This window comes from Melospiza georgiana, chromosome 8 (assembly GCF_028018845.1).
Source record: "Melospiza georgiana isolate bMelGeo1 chromosome 8, bMelGeo1.pri, whole genome shotgun sequence".
Classification (NCBI taxonomy): domain Eukaryota; kingdom Metazoa; phylum Chordata; class Aves; order Passeriformes; family Passerellidae; genus Melospiza; species Melospiza georgiana.
Genome location: NC_080437.1, coordinates 34122364 through 34142622, shown reverse-complemented (window position 1 = coordinate 34142622; position 20259 = coordinate 34122364). Strand labels below are relative to the sequence as shown.

Below are 20259 nucleotides of genomic sequence, written 5' to 3'. Positions count from 1 at the left end.
AGGATGAGCCATAAGTGGGCATTCTGAACATTAAAGAAATAGAAATGCCTGAGTTTGCTGAGGATGACAGAGTGTCCAGCTGGGCTCCCCAGGCAGAGAACACACTGTGCTGGGGTGAAGGCAGGCTGCCCTGGCAGGGGAAGGCAGAGGAGAAGGTGAGCAAGCCTTAAATACTGCCTTAAAAGGTGGAATCTGGGAAGGGTATCGATACATTAAGAAATACCCTTGCTGTAGTGTTAGCTCCTGTGGGAAGGCAGCATCTCCCGTGGCTGCTGCTCAGGGTGGGAAGGGGGAAGCCTGAACTTTCAATGCCAGCTGTGCCCTGGGCAGTGTGTGGGGCAGGTGAAGGGGAGCTGGCTCCAGAGAGGCAGATGAGGGTAATTTCTTGTACTCCTCAGAGAAGGGCTGGGTGCTCAGGGTGTCTGGAGGTAGAGATGCAGAGCTGTAACACAAAACTTTGCCCTCGTGTGTTTGCCCAGTGCTTCCCGAGCTCCGGGGCTGGGTGAGGAGTGCAGGACAGTCCTGGGTACACAAGGGGAATTGCTGGGTTGCCTGGATTGTTAAATTGGGGCAGACAATCACAAGAAGGCTGATCCACTGAAGAAAGCAAGAGTTTTTCTGTTGACTTCATGGGGAAGGCCAAAAAGTGAAACCCAAAGGAAATCAATGTCTGAGCACTGGGGCAGTGTCTGCTGCCAACAGCCAGTGGGCTCCTTTGGTTCAGCTCCCAATTTGGTATGAAAATTCTTACAAAATGGTAATTACACTCAATATGGGACATATGTCAGGCTCCTCTCCCTCCTGCCTTGCAGGCAGTGCCTGCTCTCTGGGGCTGGCACACAGATGTGCACTGGCACAGCCCCTGCCTTCTCTGGGGCTTGTCCCAATTCCATCTCTGCTCCACTTTGGCTGCTCCTTGGAGACAGCTGCCTGTCCTCTTTGCCTCCTGATTAATTCTGCTGATGGGTCACAAGGTGGGGCTTGACAGATGGAGATATCCTCACTTCACCCAGCAGAGTGGCACATGCCCCAGAGGTGACTGACCCTTATTTACCTTCTCCACATCCTCACCCTGTATTGTTTCATGCCTCCCTACCCCTCTACACTCAGTATTTCCAGCATTCTGTATAGGAAGTGGGAGCCTTTATTGGATTGTTCAGGTGGCATCATGTAGTACATTATTATTATTATTATTATTATTATTATTATTATTATTATTATTATTATTATTATTATATATCCAGTCCTCATGATGCACTGGAGATTCTGGCACAGAGAAATTTTGGCTGCTCTGTCCCTAAAAGTGTCCAAGGCCAGCTTGGATGGGGCTTGGAGCAACCTGGACACATGGAAAGTGTCCCTTTCCAGGTGGAACTGGATGTCTTTAAGTCCTTTCCAACCCAAACCATTGTGAGATTCCATATTTATGCGAGCAGGCAACGTGTGAAACGTGGATCAGGAGGGAAGGTGTGAGTGCAGTGGCCTAATGCCAGATAAAACACAATTATGGCAGTGCAGATGGACGTGGGGGCTGTGCTGGTGTTTCCCTCAGATGATGTAAAGCCCCAGTCAGATGGGATGGTGTTGCCAGGATAGACACTTCAGAAGCCAGAACGTGGATATTTTTAGGGATAATAAAAGAACAATTAGTATGAAAGTGTGTTTTTGCAGGCATAGCTGGAATGGCATGCAGCTGTGGGTAACATATTGATTTATTACATGTGAACCCATCCATGCTCTGGGAATTTTTAGAAGTCTGATGGTGCTTCTTATGCTGTCAAGAGGAAAATTCTTGGGGAAAAAGAAAAAAAGAATGTGAAAAGCAACCAGGATTATGTTGTACCCATGCAGTGGCATTTCCCCCTATTTTTAGTGCAAATCAGCACAATCTGAGTGCAGACTCCCCAGAAGTGCTGAGGTGAGGATACCTTGCCTTAGAAACACATTAAAGGCTTGAAAAAGCTAAATAGCTGCTTTGTACCTTAATGGGCTTGGATGAGGCTCAAGATACCACTTTGCTCCTTTCTTGCCCAGTCTAGGATTCCCACTGAATTGCAGCTCCCATTTTAGTTTCTCCAGAGTTTTGGGACCTCACTGCAGCTCTTCCCTGAGGTAAGGGCTGGCTGCAGGACCCTTGATCTGCAAGCTGAGGCCTTGAAAAGGTCTCTGCACAGAGTTTCATTAAAGTTGATTTCCTTGAGGAAAGGTGGCTGTGTCTGTGCCCTGGTCCCTGCTGGAACAGGGCCATGGAAGGCCTTGCCCAGGCTGTAGGATGGTGTTTGGTGCCCAGGTTGGGTCTGTGAGCAGTGAACAGTTTTTCTGGTTGTTTGCAGCACACTCCAAAGATGAGTCAAGGACCTACCCTGTTCTCCTGTGGCGTGATGGGTAAGTACAGGAACTTCTCTCTGTGTTTCCTCTGCTCCTGCTTCCTCACAGTGGTGGGTGGGAAGATGTCCTGACTTTTGGATGCCTCCAAAACCACTCCCCTGCAGCCCACCCCACCACACCTGTGCCCCTCTCCTCGCCAGAGGTACTTTTTGTGCCCTGTTGCCATTGCTGTGTGAATTGCTTATCTCCTTTCACCTCCCCTTTGATACATCTGCTTGTTTTTAGAGCTACTCTTACAGCTGAGATTATAAACATTTGGGGTCTGAGGTTGTGTTTGAGTATCCAGCCCAAGACTCTGGCTCTTGACTGTTTGCATGATGCAAGCAATAAATGACAGCATTATCACTGAGATGTTCTACCACCCGGCACAAAGTGGTTGGACAGGCCTCAAACAATAAGGAAAACGTCTCATTTTTGCTGCTGACAGGAAACATGATATAATACGTTTGACACCTTTTATGTCAGAGCTTGCTGTCAGTTTTTATGCTGAACAGCCACCAAAATGGATGGAGGGTTGGTGCCTTGGCTGATGATGCTGAAACACTGATAGTAGTGCCAGAGGATGTGCTGCTGTGCTCTTCTCTTTGGCCTTCCTAGCAGGGAGCCAACCACTGGGCCAGGCCTCAAAACCCAATTAAAATTGTAGGTCAAGTTTGAGCCAAGCTCCTTGCTGTGAGAGCCAGTCCTCCACAGACAAAGAGGCTGCCCCTGTTGCTCATGGACACAGCTCTCATTAGTGTTAATGAGAGCACATGCACTGACAGGAGATGTCCCCCAAGCTCTCTGATAGCTCCAGCCATTGGCAGTCTGGGGAGATGGACAGCATTTGTGGGGTTTTTGAGATGAAAATCAAAGTCAAGAAGGGATAGAGACAGCCCCTTGCCTCTCCCCTGCCTCTCAAACATGAGTGAGGAACAAAGAACCCAAATCAGATGGTTTTGTCTTGCGCTGTGGCACTGGCAGGCTCTTCAGCAGATACAGAGTCTCTGCCTAATTGAGGAGCAGCCTGTCTTTAAGAGCTTTTTCAGAGCCTTCTGCCAAATTATCCTCCTTCTGAGGGAACTGAATGTCACCTCCTTGACCTCAGCTTGCCCTGCTGTGGGGCCTGTCATGCCCAGTCAAGAGGAGCCCATCCTTCCCTCCTGTCAGGGCATTGCTTGGCTTGGGTTTCATTTTAGTTATTTTCCCTGAGAGTTCTTGTCCACAAATGCACGCCAAAATCACAGACTAATCCAGGATGAAAACTCGATTGACTTTTTAAATAAGTTGCTATCAAAATGCAAAACTTGGGGAATATTTTAGTCCAAAGGGCCAAGTCCCTGTTGGTGATGGATAGCACTGAGATAAATAAACACAGTGAAGTTTGGACTAGTAGCACTGACAACACGAGGCAAAGACTCACAGTCCTACCTGTGTGGGAGGTTTGGAGGGAAGTTGGCTGATTTTTTGGGGGGTTTTAGACAAAAGAGAATCTTAGAAAATAATCTTTCTGATACCTTTGGGATGAGGGCAGCTTTGGGCAGAAAGGCAGTTTATTTCTGGACCCTATGGCCATGGGGCAGCAGGGCAGAGGGAAGGTCAGCCTCTGCCAGGGAGACCATCATCCAAACCCTGGAGCTTCTCTTGTAAGGTACCAAACACTGCAAGAATCTGAAAATGGGTTATAGATTGTAACCAAACTCAGTGTATTGAGTAAACACTCTTAAAGACTTGATATGTTGGACGATGCATGGTTAGGTCCCATTCTCAGGGTGACCTAAATAATCTTTTGGCTTTTAGATTTGTGAGAAATATTTCTGCCAGTGAAATGATAATATTACTGAAAAGATTGGGTTTTATCTCTATATAGCTCTTTGCCTGGAGGAAGATTAAAGGTGAAGTACCTAAAACAATAAATACAACAGCTGCTGCTTTCTCTTCTCCTTGATGGGTCCTTGAAACACCCAGTAGTATAAGAATTGTCCTGTTGATGGATAGTTTGTTGGTTTGCTTTTTTTCCCTCCTTTTTTTCCCTTTTCCTCCTCAGCAGTCCCCATGGCAGGTCCCCAGTGAAAATATCTGTGCTAGAAAAAGGTGGCATATTGAAAAATTGTGGCATTAGGGTGGTGAGGGCCTGGCACAGGCTGCCCAGAGCAGCTGTGGATGCCCCATCCCTGGAAATGTTCAAAATCAGGTTGGATGGGGCTTGGAACAACCTGGGATAGTGGAAGGTGTCCCTGCCCATGCCTTTTGCTATCCAGCCAAAGACAGAAAAATTCCAGTACAGGAAGTCAAAAGTGATAGAATCCCAGAATGGTTTGAGTTGGAAGGGACACTAAAGATGATTTCACTCCACCTCTGGCCATGGCAGGGACACCTTCCACTGCCCCAGGTTGCTCCAAGCCCTGTCCAACCTGACCCAGTGAGAGAAGCTCAGTAGGTGTGTGCTGACAGCTGAGTTCTCCTGTTTTCTGTGTAAGCAAGAAATTATCTCTGAGGGAAGCTGCAGGCAGGCTTTTATTGAGGCAGTGACAAGGTGCTTGCACATGCAGCATCCCATGATTGTAAAAGGCAGGAGGAGGAGGAGGAGGAGGATGGCTTTGAGCCACTGGGACAGATCCTGCACTCTGGGAAGTGCTCTTTTCAAAGAGCATCATTTCCATTTTCCCTTGGAGGGCTCTCGGAGTTTGCCCTCCTAGGGTGCTGCAGCAGAGCAGGGTGAGGGATGGGGCACTCAGGTCAGTTTGTCTGTCCTTTGGCACTCTCACATCACTCCTCCACCACGTTTGGCAGCATCGTTGTTCTGAGCATGCCAGGGCAGGGCTGCAGCCTTGGGCTCACTGTTGCACAGCTCTTTCTTGGAAGTGGCTTTTCACCATCCTTGGGTGACAGAGGAGAGCCAAGAAACCAGGAGAAAAGCCAGCTCATGGAATCATGAAGGTTGGAGAAGGCCTCTAAGATCATCAAGTCCAACCTTGAACCCCTTCATGGGGGTGATGGCCCTTGAATGCATCCTGAAAGCACCTGCCAGGCTTGCATGCCTCCTCTTTCTGAACCAGGGCTTTCTGGATTTTGGGTATTGTTTGGAAAGGCCATCAATGGTGCACATTCAAACACAGTCACCCTGCAGAGAGAAAAAGCTGCTGGGGGTGTTCTGGTGAGGTTTATCTGGAGCAGGGACACCTCTCCAGAGGACCCCACTGAATAGCTGGGCAGGTTTCACTGCCAAGGTTGGGATTTCCCTCCCCCATGCAGGCTGTTGGCACAAGGAGCCCACAGGTGTGTTTAATCTCCAGAGCTGATTTTGAGGCTGCTGTTTTCATTTCCCGTTGAAGCACAGCTCTGCCCATCATATTTTGATCTTATTTCTGCACTAGGAAAGCTCCCTGGGACTGCCATCAGCTAATTACAACCATTAAATGTGTCCCACACTTAGAAATTATCTCCTGAACATAAACAGGGGGCAGTGGAAAATGCAGGCTCCCTTTTCCCCTGTGCACAGGAACTGTGAGACCAAAATTCCGCTTGAACAACATGGAAAAAAAGGGAATTGGATGTGCACCTGTGCCCAGACAAATGTTTGGGTTAGGTTCCAAACAGAATCTATCTGCCAAAAAGGATAAGAAAAATTGATTGAAACCTCTAATTGCTTTAAAAGTTGCCATAATAAATTATGTATTAATGTAAATTATTTCATGGGAAAAGAACGTAGAGGAAACTTGAGCAGAAGGATCATGCATTATGTATAAAAAGGAACTGTAAAAATATTATAGCAGCACATTTGTGTCGCTGTAGTTAAAGTTGTGTCAGCATTTTGGTTTTACACCCTTCTCTGTGGTTATGGGTGGCCAGTAAAATTTACTCTGTGTCACCAGAGGGGCACAGCAGTCATTTGAAAAGCCCAGGACCATCACTGAATTGCCTGATGTGTCTGTGGGTGCTCCTGGAGCTCAGCCTTTGGAAAGCTGGCTGTGGTGCTCTGAGGGTGGATCCTGTTCTCTGTGGGGCAGTGCAGAGCTCTCAAGGATGGAGAACAACACTCATGTCCCCAGTTTTGGGCTGTGACTCCAGTCCATGAGCACCATGAGGGTTTGTTTGATGTGGGGAAGATTTTGTGAGAGAACAGCTGGGTTTTGTTGAGATATCAATGTTTATCTTTGCAGTTCTGAGTCAAAATCCAGAAGTAAGATGCTCTTTCATCCAGGGACACCAACAGCCAAGAAGGACCTGTTTAAGCAGGGCAGGAGCCCCTCAGGCTGCACTTACAGCGTGCTCTGGTTGTCCCTTTGTTCTCCAACAGGCAAAGGAGAGTTTTCCAGCCAGGCAGTTCAGTTGCAGACCAAGGGCTCTCATGGTGGGTTTTATCCTGGAACAAATTGCTGCCTCAGGGTAAACCAGGCTGAGGTTTGTAGTTTAAAGAAAATTAATACATGTTTAACTGCAGCAGAATTAATGTCTCCAGTGCAATTATCGTTATCAACGTGCGCAGGATGGAACTTTTAGTCTTTAAAAACTGAGCAGAAAACCAGCTGCTTTTCCTCACTAAGGCTTTCCAGAGCTCTTTAATTATACCCTCGGCCTTTAGCCTACTCAATTTTCAATTTTTTTCAGGGCAACCTGCTTCCTTCTTGCACTGAAAACCCATTTTCTGGGCTATGTGGCATTTTGGGACTGGTCAGTGATGGCTGGGGACTCGGAGGGACCGGGTTGTGCCAGCTCACATTGTGCAAGGGGAAAAGCAAATAACCCCAAGCTGGGGCTGGGGATAGTGGTGCTTGTACCATTTTCTTTGCCAGGTTTGGAAGATTTATAGCTGTTTGTGCTGAAGCAGGGGTGAAAGAGGAAGGTGTCCCGTATCCTCCTCACCAAGGCCTTTTGTACAGTCTCCGGCCAGAGGATCGTGGCAGCTTGCCATGAAAAATCGGCTTCTATTTCTGTTTCTTTTGTCTGCTGACCTGACCCAAGAAATGTCTCTGCTGGCAGCACAGTACAGAGGAAAAATAATAAAGATCTAAACATAGATGGAGTTGTCTAGAGCAGATTTCTCACTTTTCATTGTGTTTATTAAAATGAGGAGAGCAACAGTTGAAATGCCGTGCGGTTCCTGCGGGCAGAGCCAGGCTGTTTGTGGCTGGAGCTGTTATGGCAGCAGCTGGAGAAGGAAGAAATAGGAAAATCGGCCAAGAGTGGTGCAAGGGGCCCCAAATCTGACCTCCTGACTTGAAACCTTAGTCAGAAGTGTTCTGCACCGTTGCATCTTCCCTACCAGGCTGGTACCTGCAGCTGCGGGCTAGGCACAGCTTTTGATTCATCCTTCAGTTGCCTGAGTGGAAATACCCAAAAAGCCCCCAAAACATTGCCTGGTTTAGATACAATCATGTGAAACTTGGCAGCGAGGGTTCTCCAGCACGGCAGGGCTCTGTGTGCAGCCGCCACCGACAAAAACAGGCACAGGGGAGAGGCTGTTGGCTGATGACTTTTTTCCACTGCAGCAGCTGGCGGGGTTGTCCTGCCATGGTTTTCCTGCTGAGTGTTGAAGGTGTATCTGCAAAGAGCCCCGTCCTTTGCAGGGCAGCCCAGCCCTGAGGGTGCTTTGCTTTATTCTTTTGCTGTCAGTGGGATGTGTGTGGGAATGAGATCATGCTCCTTAATCTCCTCTTCCACCATGGCTGTCCATGGGAAGATGGGGAAGGGTCTGGAGGACAAGTCTGATAAAAACAGCTGAGGGAGATGAGAGGGCTCAGCCTGGAGAAAAGGAGGCTCTGGGGGCACCTTCTCACTGGCCACAACTCCCTGACAGGAGGATGCAGCCAGGTGGACATTCCTTCCCGGTGAAAAAGTAATAAAACAAGAGGAAACTGCCTGAAGTTGCACCAAGAGAGGTTTAGATTGGATTTTAGGGAAAGGGCTGTCGAGGCCTAGGCAGTGGTGGAGTTCCCATCCCTGGAGGAATTTAAAAGCCATGTGGACATGGCCCCTGGGGACATGGGTTAGTGGTGGCCTTGGCAGTGCTGGGTTAATGATTGGACTCAATGATCCCAGAAGGCTTTTCCAACCTCAGCCATCCCGTGATTCCATGTTTTTTAAATTCAGCTGTAAATTCAGGCAATTGTCAGTTGTGGAGCCCAGGACAAACCACACAGATCTGAGACATGATTTAGCACAGAGATAACCAATAGCCACAACATTTTACACTGCTGAATTCCCCTTAGCTAGTGCAACCTGGAATATTCAGAGGCATGTTTTTATCTCCTTCTAGCAGTTTTGCTCCTGCTGAGACTGTCACTTTGTCTCTCTCTCCATCTACACCACACAACCCACTCTGCTGGCAGTTCAGGAAACCATATTCCAAGAGTTAATTAATTTGTACTGGAAAACGTCCCATATGCTACTCTTTTTGTTTATGGACATAGAAAGCGAGTCGCAGAATTAATTAACGCTAATGCCTGTGCGTGTGTGTTGTTTTTTGGTTTTTTTTTTTCCCTTTCTTTTCTCCTTTCTGAACCAGAAAATGACAGATGGAGAGATCTCAGCAGGAAATGTCCACTCCAGCTCGAGCAGCCGGGCGCCAGCATCTGGGACTGCCTGTCGGACAAGGGCGAGGAGGGCTCGCGCTGGCCCAGGGACACGGCCGGCACCTGCTCCGTCACCAACCTGATCAAGGAGCTGAGCCTCAGCGACCCCCACGGCCACCCCTCCGCCCCTCCCAGCAAGCGCCAGTGCCGCTCCCTGTCCTTCTCCGATGAGATGTCGGGCTGTGGGACCTCCTGGAGGCCCCTGGGCTCCAAGGTGTGGACGCCGGTGGAGAAGAGGCGCTGCTACAGCGGCGGCAGCGTGCAGCGCTACTCCAACGGCTTCGCCACCATGCAGAGGAGCTCCAGCTTCAGCCTGCCCGCCCGCTCCAACCCGCTGTGCGGCGGGCAGCCCAGGAGATCGGCTGCTGGAGGGCACGGGGGAGACAGGGTGGACATCCAGAGGTCCCTGTCCTGCTCGCACGAGCGCTTCTCGTGCTCGGAGTACGGCGCGCCCTCGGCCTGCAGCACGCCCGCCTCCACGCCCGAGCTGGGCCGCCGCGCCGCCGGCCTGGCCCGCAGCCGCTCCCAGCCCTGCGTCCTCAACGACAAAAAGGTGGGCATCAAGCGCAGGAGGCCCGAGGAGGTCCAGGAGGAGAGGCCCTCGCTGGACCTTGCCAAGATGACCCAGGTAAGAGGTGGTGGGGCTGTCCCTGTGAGGGGCTCAGGTGTTCTCAGGAGCCTTCAGCGTCCTCCAGGGTGGGTGGCGTGAAGTGTGATGTGGATGTTATGGGGAAACACATCCTGCTGGCCAGGCAGAGTAACCCCTTCCCTTCTAAATGGACCTCTTTGGCAAATTCATGCGGTTCTCTTCTCTTTGCACACCAAGTGCACCGTGTCGTCATTTCCTTCTGACATGGGTTTTGAGCAGGAATATGTTAAACCCCACGTTTTTGAGTTCAGGGGAGAGGAGCCTCGGGCCTGCCATGGTGAGATGAAGGCAGCACCCCAAGGCCCCCAGCCTTGGCTTGTCAGGTGTTGAATTCTTACTGCTACAGGCTTTACTTGCGCTTAGGCTCTGTAATTTTCCACTCTAGAGATGTTATCATGTTTCATTTTCAGTTGCAAACACAGAGCACAACCTCCCTCTTCCATCTGCTGCTCAGAGCCAGATAACAGACCTGAAGCACAAATCAGGGAGGACTTTGCTCCTTGGTCCTCTCCCTGCTGGACCAATGACTGGACATCAATAGGAGACAGAGCAAGAGTCTGCATTGAAGGACAACCTTTCCCTTCCACGTTCATAAGATTTCTTGCAGTTTTATGATTTGACATTTCCCACATCAATAGTTTTCAGTCACAAAGTCAATGACACGTCAGCTCAGTGAGGAATGGAGATAATGCGGGGTGTGAAGGCCCCAGGGCTCTCACTGTGGGAGCCGGGGTGCCCTGGCCACATCCCAGGGTGGGCTGTCACATTCTGCTGGCCTTAAAAATTCCCCCATGGTTTCAGTTCCATGGGATCACTTGCAGTGCTTCATCCCAGAGTCACCTGTGTTGGGAGTGTCTGCCCTAAAGGGTTTTTGTAGTGCTGGGGCCAGCAAAGCCTGTATGGTGCAAGGCATCCCCTTGTTTTCTGCAGGGAAACTGCTGGGAGAAATTCACCATATGGGTGAGATCCAACATTGTGTGTGCATTTTCCTCTTACAAGAACATGATATTTTATGGTGTTCTGGGCTTTGCAGTGCAGTGGGTGTTTGAAGGAGTGTAGCGGTATTGGAGGAAGAGATCATCTTTTTCTCCTCCAGAGGAGCTTGGAAGATAAAAAGGGTGAAGAAGTCACATATTTGGGTGAGATCAGGCAAAAAACATGAGGATTGCTCTTGTCTTTTCATAAATCACAGCAACAACATTTATTATGCCAAGCTTATTTTATTAGATAGTAAACTGGATGGACAGTCAAAACCACATACATGGGTTGTTATACTTTACTATCCACAGGGTGGAATAGCACAACTGCCCTCTGGTTCTCTCTGTACAAGCAGACAAGCATCATTTCACTTCCCTGGAAGTGTTCAAGGCCTCGTTGGACGGGGCTTGGGACAACCAAATCTAGTGGAAGGCGTTCCTGTCCATGGCAGAGGGTGGAATGAGATGGGCTTTAGGGACCCTTTCAGTCCAGACCATTCTGTGGTTTTCTGGTATGATGGAAGGGAAGGAGGAGACTGTCCAGGCTCTGGCTGGACAGACCTTTGTTGCCCTGTGAGGATGTTCTGAGGCAGCTTCTCCCTTGCATCAGCCCAATGTTTGTTGGCTGATTTGAAAAAATGGGCTTGGCCTAGGAGATCCCGAGGGTCAGCAGGAGCTTCCCTTCCCCTCCAATGGATGCTGAGGCCAGGCACATGTTTATAATTTGGATGGCCATGGCTTTGACATGGGTGGGTGATCCAAAGATGACAAAAAATCCAATCACTTGGATGTCCAAAAGCAGCTCAGTCCATGTTCCTGGAAAACCCTCAGCTTGAGGAACAGTTGTGTTTTCTCTGGCTGCTGTCCCCCACATCAAAACACCTTCCAAAGTGAGAAAGCAATGCCTGAACGCTCAGTGTTGGGGTGGTTCAACCTCTGGGAGAAGTGATACCACAAGGAAAGGCTCAGAAGCTCCACACTGTGTGGCACAAGCTCTGTGGGAATGGGGAAGGGGTTGCCTGGTTCAGCATCTCTCCTAATGTCCGTGGGCAGCCCCTCTCCCAGCCCCTGCCGTCCCTCTGCTCCAGGCTGGGTGGCCGGAGCCGCTGCCGAACGCCCGGCGGTTGCTACAACCAACAACCAACAACAGCATCACTAAGGAACTCCCCAGTGGGACCCAGTCCAAGCAGCTCCCATGGATATTTTCAGTTTCCAGGCAGGAAACCCAGCCAGGCTCAGGTGCCCGTGGCAGCGGGTGAATCCCCAAGGCAGGGCTGTGCTGCTGGGTGTGGGGCGGCAGGGCTGGAGCAGAGTGGGAAGAAAGGGGTTGGGCTCGATGATCTTGAAGGTCTCTTCCAACTTTGTGATTCTGTGAAAGCAGAGCTGTGCAAGGGCCAGGGTTTCAGAGCTGAGAGCTTGTGGAGAGCAGCACTGGCAGGCAGCTCTTGGCGTGGGAGGACTGGCACAGAGGGACGAGCAGGATGAGGCAAGTCACGGGGAGCATTCTTGCCTTTGGTGGGGCACGGTCAGAGCCCTCCCTGGGATGGGAAAGCCAGGAAAACCAACTAATTCCTGGTGGGGAATAAATGTGCTCGAGAAAACTCTGCACATTTGGGCATCTCCCAGGCTGCTTTTAATGCTTCCAGCCCAGGAGATGCAAAATTGGGTGATTTCAGAGGAAGAGCTGAAATAATGACAAGTGTCTGTTTGGCTGCATGCGTGCTCAAGTCTGGGTTTGTATGGGATAGAAACACCTCGTGTGCAGTGGGCAAAGCAAAGGACAGCCAAAGTGTCCAGAATGGACTTTCCAAATATCCACAAAGTACTCACTTTTCAGATGGGGAAACTGAGACATAGGGTTTTCCCTGAGTCCCTGAGCGCTGTTGTCAAAGTGGGAACTGAGCTTTGAGGTGCTGGGTACTGAATCAGCATCTGGCTCTGGCAGCAGATTGGTTAATTTTTCACTTGTGCTGGTAACCACGTGTGTTTGTAGGCCTGAAACCTGGTACCATAATCAAAATAAAAATAATTTGACCTGAAAGAAATGTTTTCTTCATACTGGGAGGGATATTTAGGCCAGGCAGGAGGGGAGGGAGCCGCTCCTGGAAGCAATTACATGGCTACATAACTGGGCTAATTAAGAGAGAAAACTAAATGTTGAAGTTAAGCTGGCAGGGAGAATACTTAGGAAAATATTGCCTTTCATTCCTCAAAATCCTGGTTGTGTCTCTTCTGTCTGCAATTCCCATAGCCCAGAGAGGCAAGGTGAGCCCATATCCCTCCCTTTATTACTTGCTCATATGACACCAAACCAGACAGGCTTCAACTTTGGGCAGAAACCAAACCCTGCACATGGTTGTCATTGAAATAGCAACAATTTTAAAAAGCCACAGGCACCAGGACAATCCTTCTGCTCCCTTTAAATGCACATGAACTCTTTGCCTTGTGCTTCTTTGCCTTCAAACTGGGAGTGATCAGGGGGGTCTTAGATGAGTGGGTGACAATGAGGTGTCATTTAATTATCCAAGCCCAGAAGCAGGTGAGGTGGGAAGAAGCTGGTTTCTATCTTCACTCAAGTCAAGGAGAGTTTGGGTGCCTGGCCTGGCATCTCTGACTTCCTCAACATGAGGATATGAACCATCCTCTCATTTCAGCATAGGGTTTGGGCTTGCTTTCCACCCTCAGCTTTTATTCCTCCTTTCCACATGAAGCACAAGCCCAAGGAGGGCACATCCCACCTCCCTGAGCCCAGCTGTTGTTCTGGCAGAGTGGTAATGAATCTCCTCACGGCTTGCTCTCCTTCCCAGCACAGTGCTCTTGGCCTCACAGCCCCTGGGACTGTGTCTGTAGGTGCAGGCCAGGTCAGAAATGGTTGGGATCAGATTTTTCCATGAATTAGGAGGTTTTTCAAAGAGCTGGTTTTCCTTTTTCTGATGTGGGTGCATCTAAAATAAACAGGAAATTAAAAGTGTCACAAAGGTGAGAGGAGGTTTCTTAGACCCCAGGAGTCCTCCCAGCTGGGCTGATTTTGGCAGGAATGAGTGGTTTTACCCTTTGCAAGTCACTCAGAGAAGCATCTGGGTGAATTAGGTGAGAAGATGGATTTTCTAAAATAAAACCACACTCTGCCAGGGATGCTGTGTGGTGGAGAGATACCCGCTGGGTTTTCCTCCCCCGTGGTCTGGTGGATTCTTCTCCAGAGGAACTTGGCACGTCCCACCTCCACATCTGCTGCTTTCTGACATCCTGGTGTGAACATTTCCTGGGATCTCAGGCATTGTGTACTGAAACATCTCGTGGCAGCACAAACATTGGGTTTGGTGGCTTGGCTGAGTCATTGACGGGAAGCTGAGCCATAGGCCAGCCCTGATCTTGGTGTGTGCAATTGCCTTCCTTCACACAGGCTCTGGGCAGCTGCAGGGGACACATGACACATCTCCCACACCAGGGACTGCCACCCTCAGTGGGAATTTGCAATAATCCCCAGCTGTGGCCACGCAAGCCCTCGCTATCTCTTCCCCATTCTGCTTCCTGCTGTCTGAAATTTTGATGTGGTGGTCACGGAGAGATTTCAATTTGTGTTAGGATGGTTCCAAACACAGCTATCCTTTATACAGATGTGGTTTTTAAATGGGTAATTTATTTTTATATCTGTGTTTTTATAGATATATGTTTATACATATATATTTAAATGTTTAAGGCCAGGCTAGATACAGCTTGGAGCAGCCTGGTCTAGAAGAAAGTGTCCATGCCCAAGTCAGAGTTGGAATGTGATGGTCTTTGAAGTTCCTTCCAAGTCAAACCATTCTATTTTTCTAATTTTCTCATGTATATATGTATTTGTTCAACCCAGCCATGTTCCCTGCAGCACAAACCCCAGACAGGAGTAGCCCTGGCTGGAAATGGAGGGTGGTGCTGGAGAGTTTGAAAATACAACTTTCCCTGAAAAGAAAGGCACAAATATCTCAGTGGCATGTAAGGCTTTGCACTGCTGACAGGAATTGTCAGATGTGATGAGATACTGGTTCCTCCCAGCTGTAGAATCTATGTATTGGTAGCAAATGAAGGCTTGGAGGTGGCTCTTTTGCCCCATTTCTGATTGCTCTTCAAGGTTTTAGTCCCTCTGTGAGCCTTCAGAGAAGTTGCAGTTTGAAGAACTACATCTGTCTCAACAAATGTTGTACTCCCGGTCTTTTCCTCCTGAGTTTTCTCTAAAATCCATTTAATTTTCTACAAAGGTTGTACCCATGAACACTGAGGATTCCCAGGCAGCTGTCAAAGCATTTCTCCTCTGTGAAGCTCTGTAATTATGCAATGTTTGCAGTGTATGAGACAGCGACTAGTACTCTAGAATAAACAAAGCAATTAAAATACAATATTGCTCTGCATCTCCATGGCTTATGGAGAGCATCTCGTGGTCATGACTTCACAATTTCTTCTCTGTGAGGGATGGGTGCTGGCAGCAGTGCGCACAGCTGAGGAGGAGGTGAGGGTGAAGCCCTGGGTGTGCCTGCTGAGGGTGAGCTACAGAGAGGACTTTGTGCCTGTTGTGGGAAGGGTCTGGGCACAAGGGGACCATTGACGTTGTTCCCTGGACAGACAGAGCCTTTCATGGGTGACTTCACTGCCCTGCCAGGAGCACGTGCCTTCAGAGGATGGAGTCATCTGCACCAGGGATCACAGGAGCATCCCCTGAAATGAGGATGTGTGTTCCTTGTGCTTTGCAGCTAAAATCAGTTAAAATCAGCTCCAGCCTGGGCTGGAGATCCAGAGGGTGTCCAGATACAGCTCAGAGTGTAATGCTTGTGGTGGTTGGGAGCCTGGCTGGCCCCTCTGCCTTGTTTTCCCTTCCAAACTTAGGAATGCTGGCAGTTTCCATGAGGATGCAGGCACAAAGGAGTTTGTACACTCCCAGGGCTGAAACAAGCAGCTCGCCAGTTTGAAATGATTCAGGCTGGTCTTGGCACTGAGTGGGAAGAAATTTCAAACTGCAGGGTGGGAGAAGGGACCTCTCCTCTCTGAGCACCCAAGTTTTCCCTTGAGGGGTAAAAATCTCTAATTTTCACATAAGAAGATTTTCTGTTTAAATTTTGGCACCTTTCAGGCTTGCTGGAGAGGGCAGGAGAGGTGGCAGTGATCTTGGTTGGCGTCAGGACCTACTTGAGCCGGTGACAAATATTTCCAAATGCAGTGATAGGCAAAAAACTGGAGGTTTTAAATTCCATACGTATCCCAGGAAATAGTTTGCTATTGATGTAACTTCTGAGAGAGATTCCAGCTTGCAAGCCCCAGTGTTTTTTAAATAAACAGGAATGAGAGTCTGCAAAGGTCAGTTTGTGGCTTGGTGGGAAAAAGCCTTTGGGTGAGGATCAAAAGAAACTGGTTTGAAGGTGGGAGGGACGCCTTCCACTATTCCATGTGGCTCCAAGCCCCAAAAGTCCAGCCTTGCCTTGGACACTTCCAGGGATCCAGGGCAGCCACAACTTCTCTGGGCACCCTGTGCCAGAGCCTCCCACCCTCACAGGGAAGGATTCCTTCCCAAAATCCCATTTAACCCTGCCCTTAAAGCATTCCCCCTTATCCTGTCACTAAAGTCCCTCTCCAGCTCCAGTTCAGCACCCTCAGGCACAGGAGGGGGCTCCAAGGTCTCTCCCAGTTTCATCCCATTCCATCTCCTGCTCCTGGCTGGATCTCCTGCCCTTGTCTCCATCCTCCATCCCCTGCTCCCAGCTCTACCACAAGGCCCAGGGATGCAGAGCTGAGTGCTGCACTCACATGGGAGGACAGGGCTGGGAACACAAACAAAGCTTGGCAGTGTCTGTCCCAAAGATGGACAAAATCCAATTGTATCCCGAGGATGCACATCTGATTCACCACGTGCTCATTAACCCTCCATCCCCAGGCTTGTGTGTGCTCTGTGACTCCAAAAAGCAGCTTTTGGAAAGCACAGGGATTCAGTCCTGAAGGAGTCAGCATGCTCCAAAGTGGCATTTTGGCTCAAAAAAGCCAAAAGGGATTTTTGATGATGGTTTACAAAAAAACCCCAGCACTCTAGGAGGTAGTGGGAGTTACTTGGAACCACTTCCTTGCAAAAACCTCCCAAAGCATTTGAGGAAGGCAAAGCATTTCAGGAAATGGTGCTAAATAAGTAAATAATAAATAAGTAAGGGCCCTTCATTTTTCCTTTCCAGACAAAGATGCTCAGGGTTAGCCTGAGGCTGAGGCTGTGACAGAAAAATGAGGTGTATTTAAAGTCTGCATTGGATTTGCAGGAGGTCTTGGCAGGTGGGGGCAGTGGGTGCAGGTGCCACACACTCTGGATTTTTGGTCATCCACAATGTTATTTTATCCCTTTATTTGCTGGTATTCTCTTTTCACTACTGCAGAAACAGTGACATGAAGTTTGGTTTTAATTTTTATAAGGTCCTGCCTTATCATTTAGGCCCTGAAGTGAGAACCACAGCGGCACAACAGAAATGTTACATCTGTGCTGAAAATTATGAGGTACGGAAATGGAATAGGGGCTGAGAAAAAAAAAAAATAATTCCATATTAGTGATGTTTCATCCTACCCTGGGACAAGTCAAATCACTGAATTTCCCCAAAGATGAGCCACTCCAAATCCTGGGGTTTTGGCAGCTCTGGGGACAGGTCAGGCTCAGGTTTTTCCACTGAAATCCATGGCACTGCAAAGCCACCAGTGGGAGAGCAGCCCTGCCACTGTCCCCACTGGGCTCCTGGCACTGCTGAGTGCCTTGGCAGGAGGGGCCTTGTTGGCTTTTGGTTTTTTTTAAATTTTTGTTAGTGTTAGAGATGGTATTTTGTAGGTTTAGATGCTTATTATTTTTATTTATGAGTTGCGATTTTTTTTTAGTATTTTATTAATAAGCTAGAAAATAGCTATTTTTATATAAGGTTTTTAAAGTTAAATTATTTAACTAATAAATGATACTTAAACTATTTTAATTTTAATTTAATAATTATTTGAAGTTTGTAATGTGGATTTTTTTGTTTAATTATAAATTATTATTTAAACTTATGAAGAAGAAAGTGAAGAAGAAGGTAAAGAAGAAAGAGTAGTTATTGTCTTAAATTTTTTATTTTACTTTTATATATATTAATATAATTTAAAACTTTAAGTTTTCTATTTAGTGCAATTATATTCTTCTAATTAAATTATACACTTTTAATCATAGTGTTATTAATTAATTTTGGAAGTTTACTCTATGGCTTTGGAGGAAATCTAGTGTTTTGTTGCAGGTTAGAGTCTGTTAGTACAGAAAGTTTTCAATTCTCAGGGCTCTAACAGGACCTGCAGTGCTCAAGGGATCTGGATCCCCAGAGAATGCAGAGAAGGAGGCAGAGGTGAAAACCTGTGAAGGGCAACCTGTAAATAAATAAATACAGTGATCCCTAATGACCTGTCTGAGCAAATGGATTTTTCCAGCTCATAGCAAAGGGTTTGGTGTCTGTTAGGGAAAATATTTGTTCTTGGCAGGAAATGAGGGTTTCCTCCAATTATTGTTATGGATAGGAAAGGGTTGGGAGGGTGTGCTGGGCCTGGGTCCCCACATGTGGGATGCTGTGGAATGCTCTGGATGCTGTGGATGCTGTGGATGCTGAGGATGCTGTGGATGCTCTGGGATGCTGTGGATGCTCTGGGATGCTCTGGGATGCTGTGGATGCTCTGGGATGCTGTGGATGCTCTGGGATGCTCTGGGATGCTGTGGATGCTGTGGATGCTGTGGGATGCTGTGGATGCTGTGGATGCTGTGGATGCTGTGGATGCTGTGGATGCTGTGAGATGCTCTGAGATGCTGTGGATGCTCTGGGATGCTCTGGGATGCTGTGGATGCTGTGGATGCTGTGGGATGCTGTGGATGCTGTGGATGCTGTGGATGCTGTGGATGCTCTGGGATGCTGTGGATGCTGTGGATGCTGTGGATGCTGTGGATGCTGTGAGATGCTCTGAGATGCTGTGGATGCTGTGGGATGCTGTGGGATGCTGTGGGAGGCTGTGGATGCTGTGGGATGCTGTGCTCAGGTGGGACAGTGGAGCCCCAGAGTGGGTTTCACTACTCTCTGATTCCCTGCATTGCTGGATTTCTCTGTGATTGCTGGGATTTGTCTCTCCAGCCTCTCCCTGGGGCTCTGTAGCACCAGAGGGATTCCCACTGGTGGGTCACACATCAGCTTTTGCTTTTGCACTTGTGGAATCTCCCTGAACATCCTCAGGGTCAATGAGACAGATACATACTCCAGAGACAGAGTAGAGCTGTGAGTAAACCCAAATTATCTCCACTGCTCCGAGGGCAGCATCAGAACTAATGGCTTAAAGCCTCCTTGTTGCTTTTTTGCTTTTGTTTGTTTAATACTGTGGTCTGAAGTGGCTTGGAAGGATAACAGACATTTCTGAGCCTGCTCCTGAAAGCTGGTTTTCACACCAAACAGAATTAAAGCAAAATTATCTGCTAAAACTTTGAATGCACCAATGGTGCCTGTTGCAAAATGAGGATTAGGGCTGAGTAAAGGTTTAGTGAGTGAGAAGGGAAAGGCTGGGAAGGCAGACCCTGAAGACCAGGGCAGAGATGTGGTATCCACTGTGGGCAGGGCAGGGAGCCACCCCCTGCTCTGGGATGCTGCTGCAAGGTTCTGTAGAACCTTGGCCTGGTGGAGGCTGTGGGGCTGCCTGTGAACTACTCAATGCCTCCACAGATCCAATTTTAAAAGAAAATAGAGCAGCACCTGAGTTTGAGCTCCCTGACATGGCAGCACTGTGCCTAACCCAGCTCTGCTCTGCACCAGGCCCATGGCCTCCTTCTGCTTCTCACACCCCCATCACTGCCTCCCGTGTTTAACTTCCTCAGCTATTCCAGCATTTCTTTCCCAACACTTCAGCACTCAGAGGATTGATGAATTCAGAGAACTTCATCACTCTGAGGAGTGAAACACTTCTGTGGGAGTACAGGGTCAGTGCAAGCCCCCCGACCTTCCCCCAGAGGCAATGTTGATTTTGGAAGCCACATGGGGCAATGGTCACCAGTGCTCCTTGTGGCAAGGTGGATGTGTGTCCCTCTTTTTGGGGTGGCCAGACTGCAGCAAGGTGTGTGCTGGTGAGACTGGGGCATCACTGAGAGTGTGATGGACCTGCTGGCAAAGCTGCTCAGATGCTCCTTTGTTACAAAGAGGAGAATTGGTTATTGGAGCCTCAGGATTAAGCCATGCTTGCTGCAGCTCCCTCCCCATGTCCCTTCCATCTCCACTCCCCAGGAAACCAGCCTGGGCATGGAGTTGGAGAAGATTGTGGGTGCCTCAAAGGCAGTGCAGAGCTTTGAACCCCAGTGATGTGTTTGTGTGCATGTGCACGGCCCAAATCACAGCAGCTGCCATCATGAAGTTCTGCAGAGTTTAAAAACCAACTCAAACCCATTTTCCAGTCTCATTTTTTCAGTCTCAAGCACCTCTCCCTCCTCCTCAGCAGCACGGATGAGCGCTTTCCCTGGCACAAACACCAAGCAGGATTTACCGTGATGAAACAACCAAAGCATTTATTATAACGATATAAAGATAACAACGCAGGCTGGAGGTGTTCTACAGGAGATGTTTGCCTCAGAGAGTGATTTAAACCTGAGCCAGGCAGAGAATCCCCCAGTGGAGGTGACTTTGCTGGCTCGGGAGGGCTGGCAGAGGCT

At 48.7% G+C, this 20259-nt stretch overlaps 1 protein-coding gene across 2 annotated transcripts in view; it reads left to right on the top strand.

Annotated features, from left to right (window-relative positions):
* The window catches only part of FAM53B (family with sequence similarity 53 member B), a 41980-nt gene that overhangs the window by 17639 nt on the left and 4082 nt on the right, over window positions 1-20259 (top strand). For both annotated transcript variants that reach the window (XM_058028950.1, XM_058028949.1), the window contains exons 3-4: window positions 2334-2385; window positions 8876-9570. In XM_058028950.1, the coding sequence (XP_057884933.1) occupies window positions 2334-2385; window positions 8876-9570 (747 nt within the window). The remainder of the gene's footprint in view (window positions 1-2333; window positions 2386-8875; window positions 9571-20259) is intronic.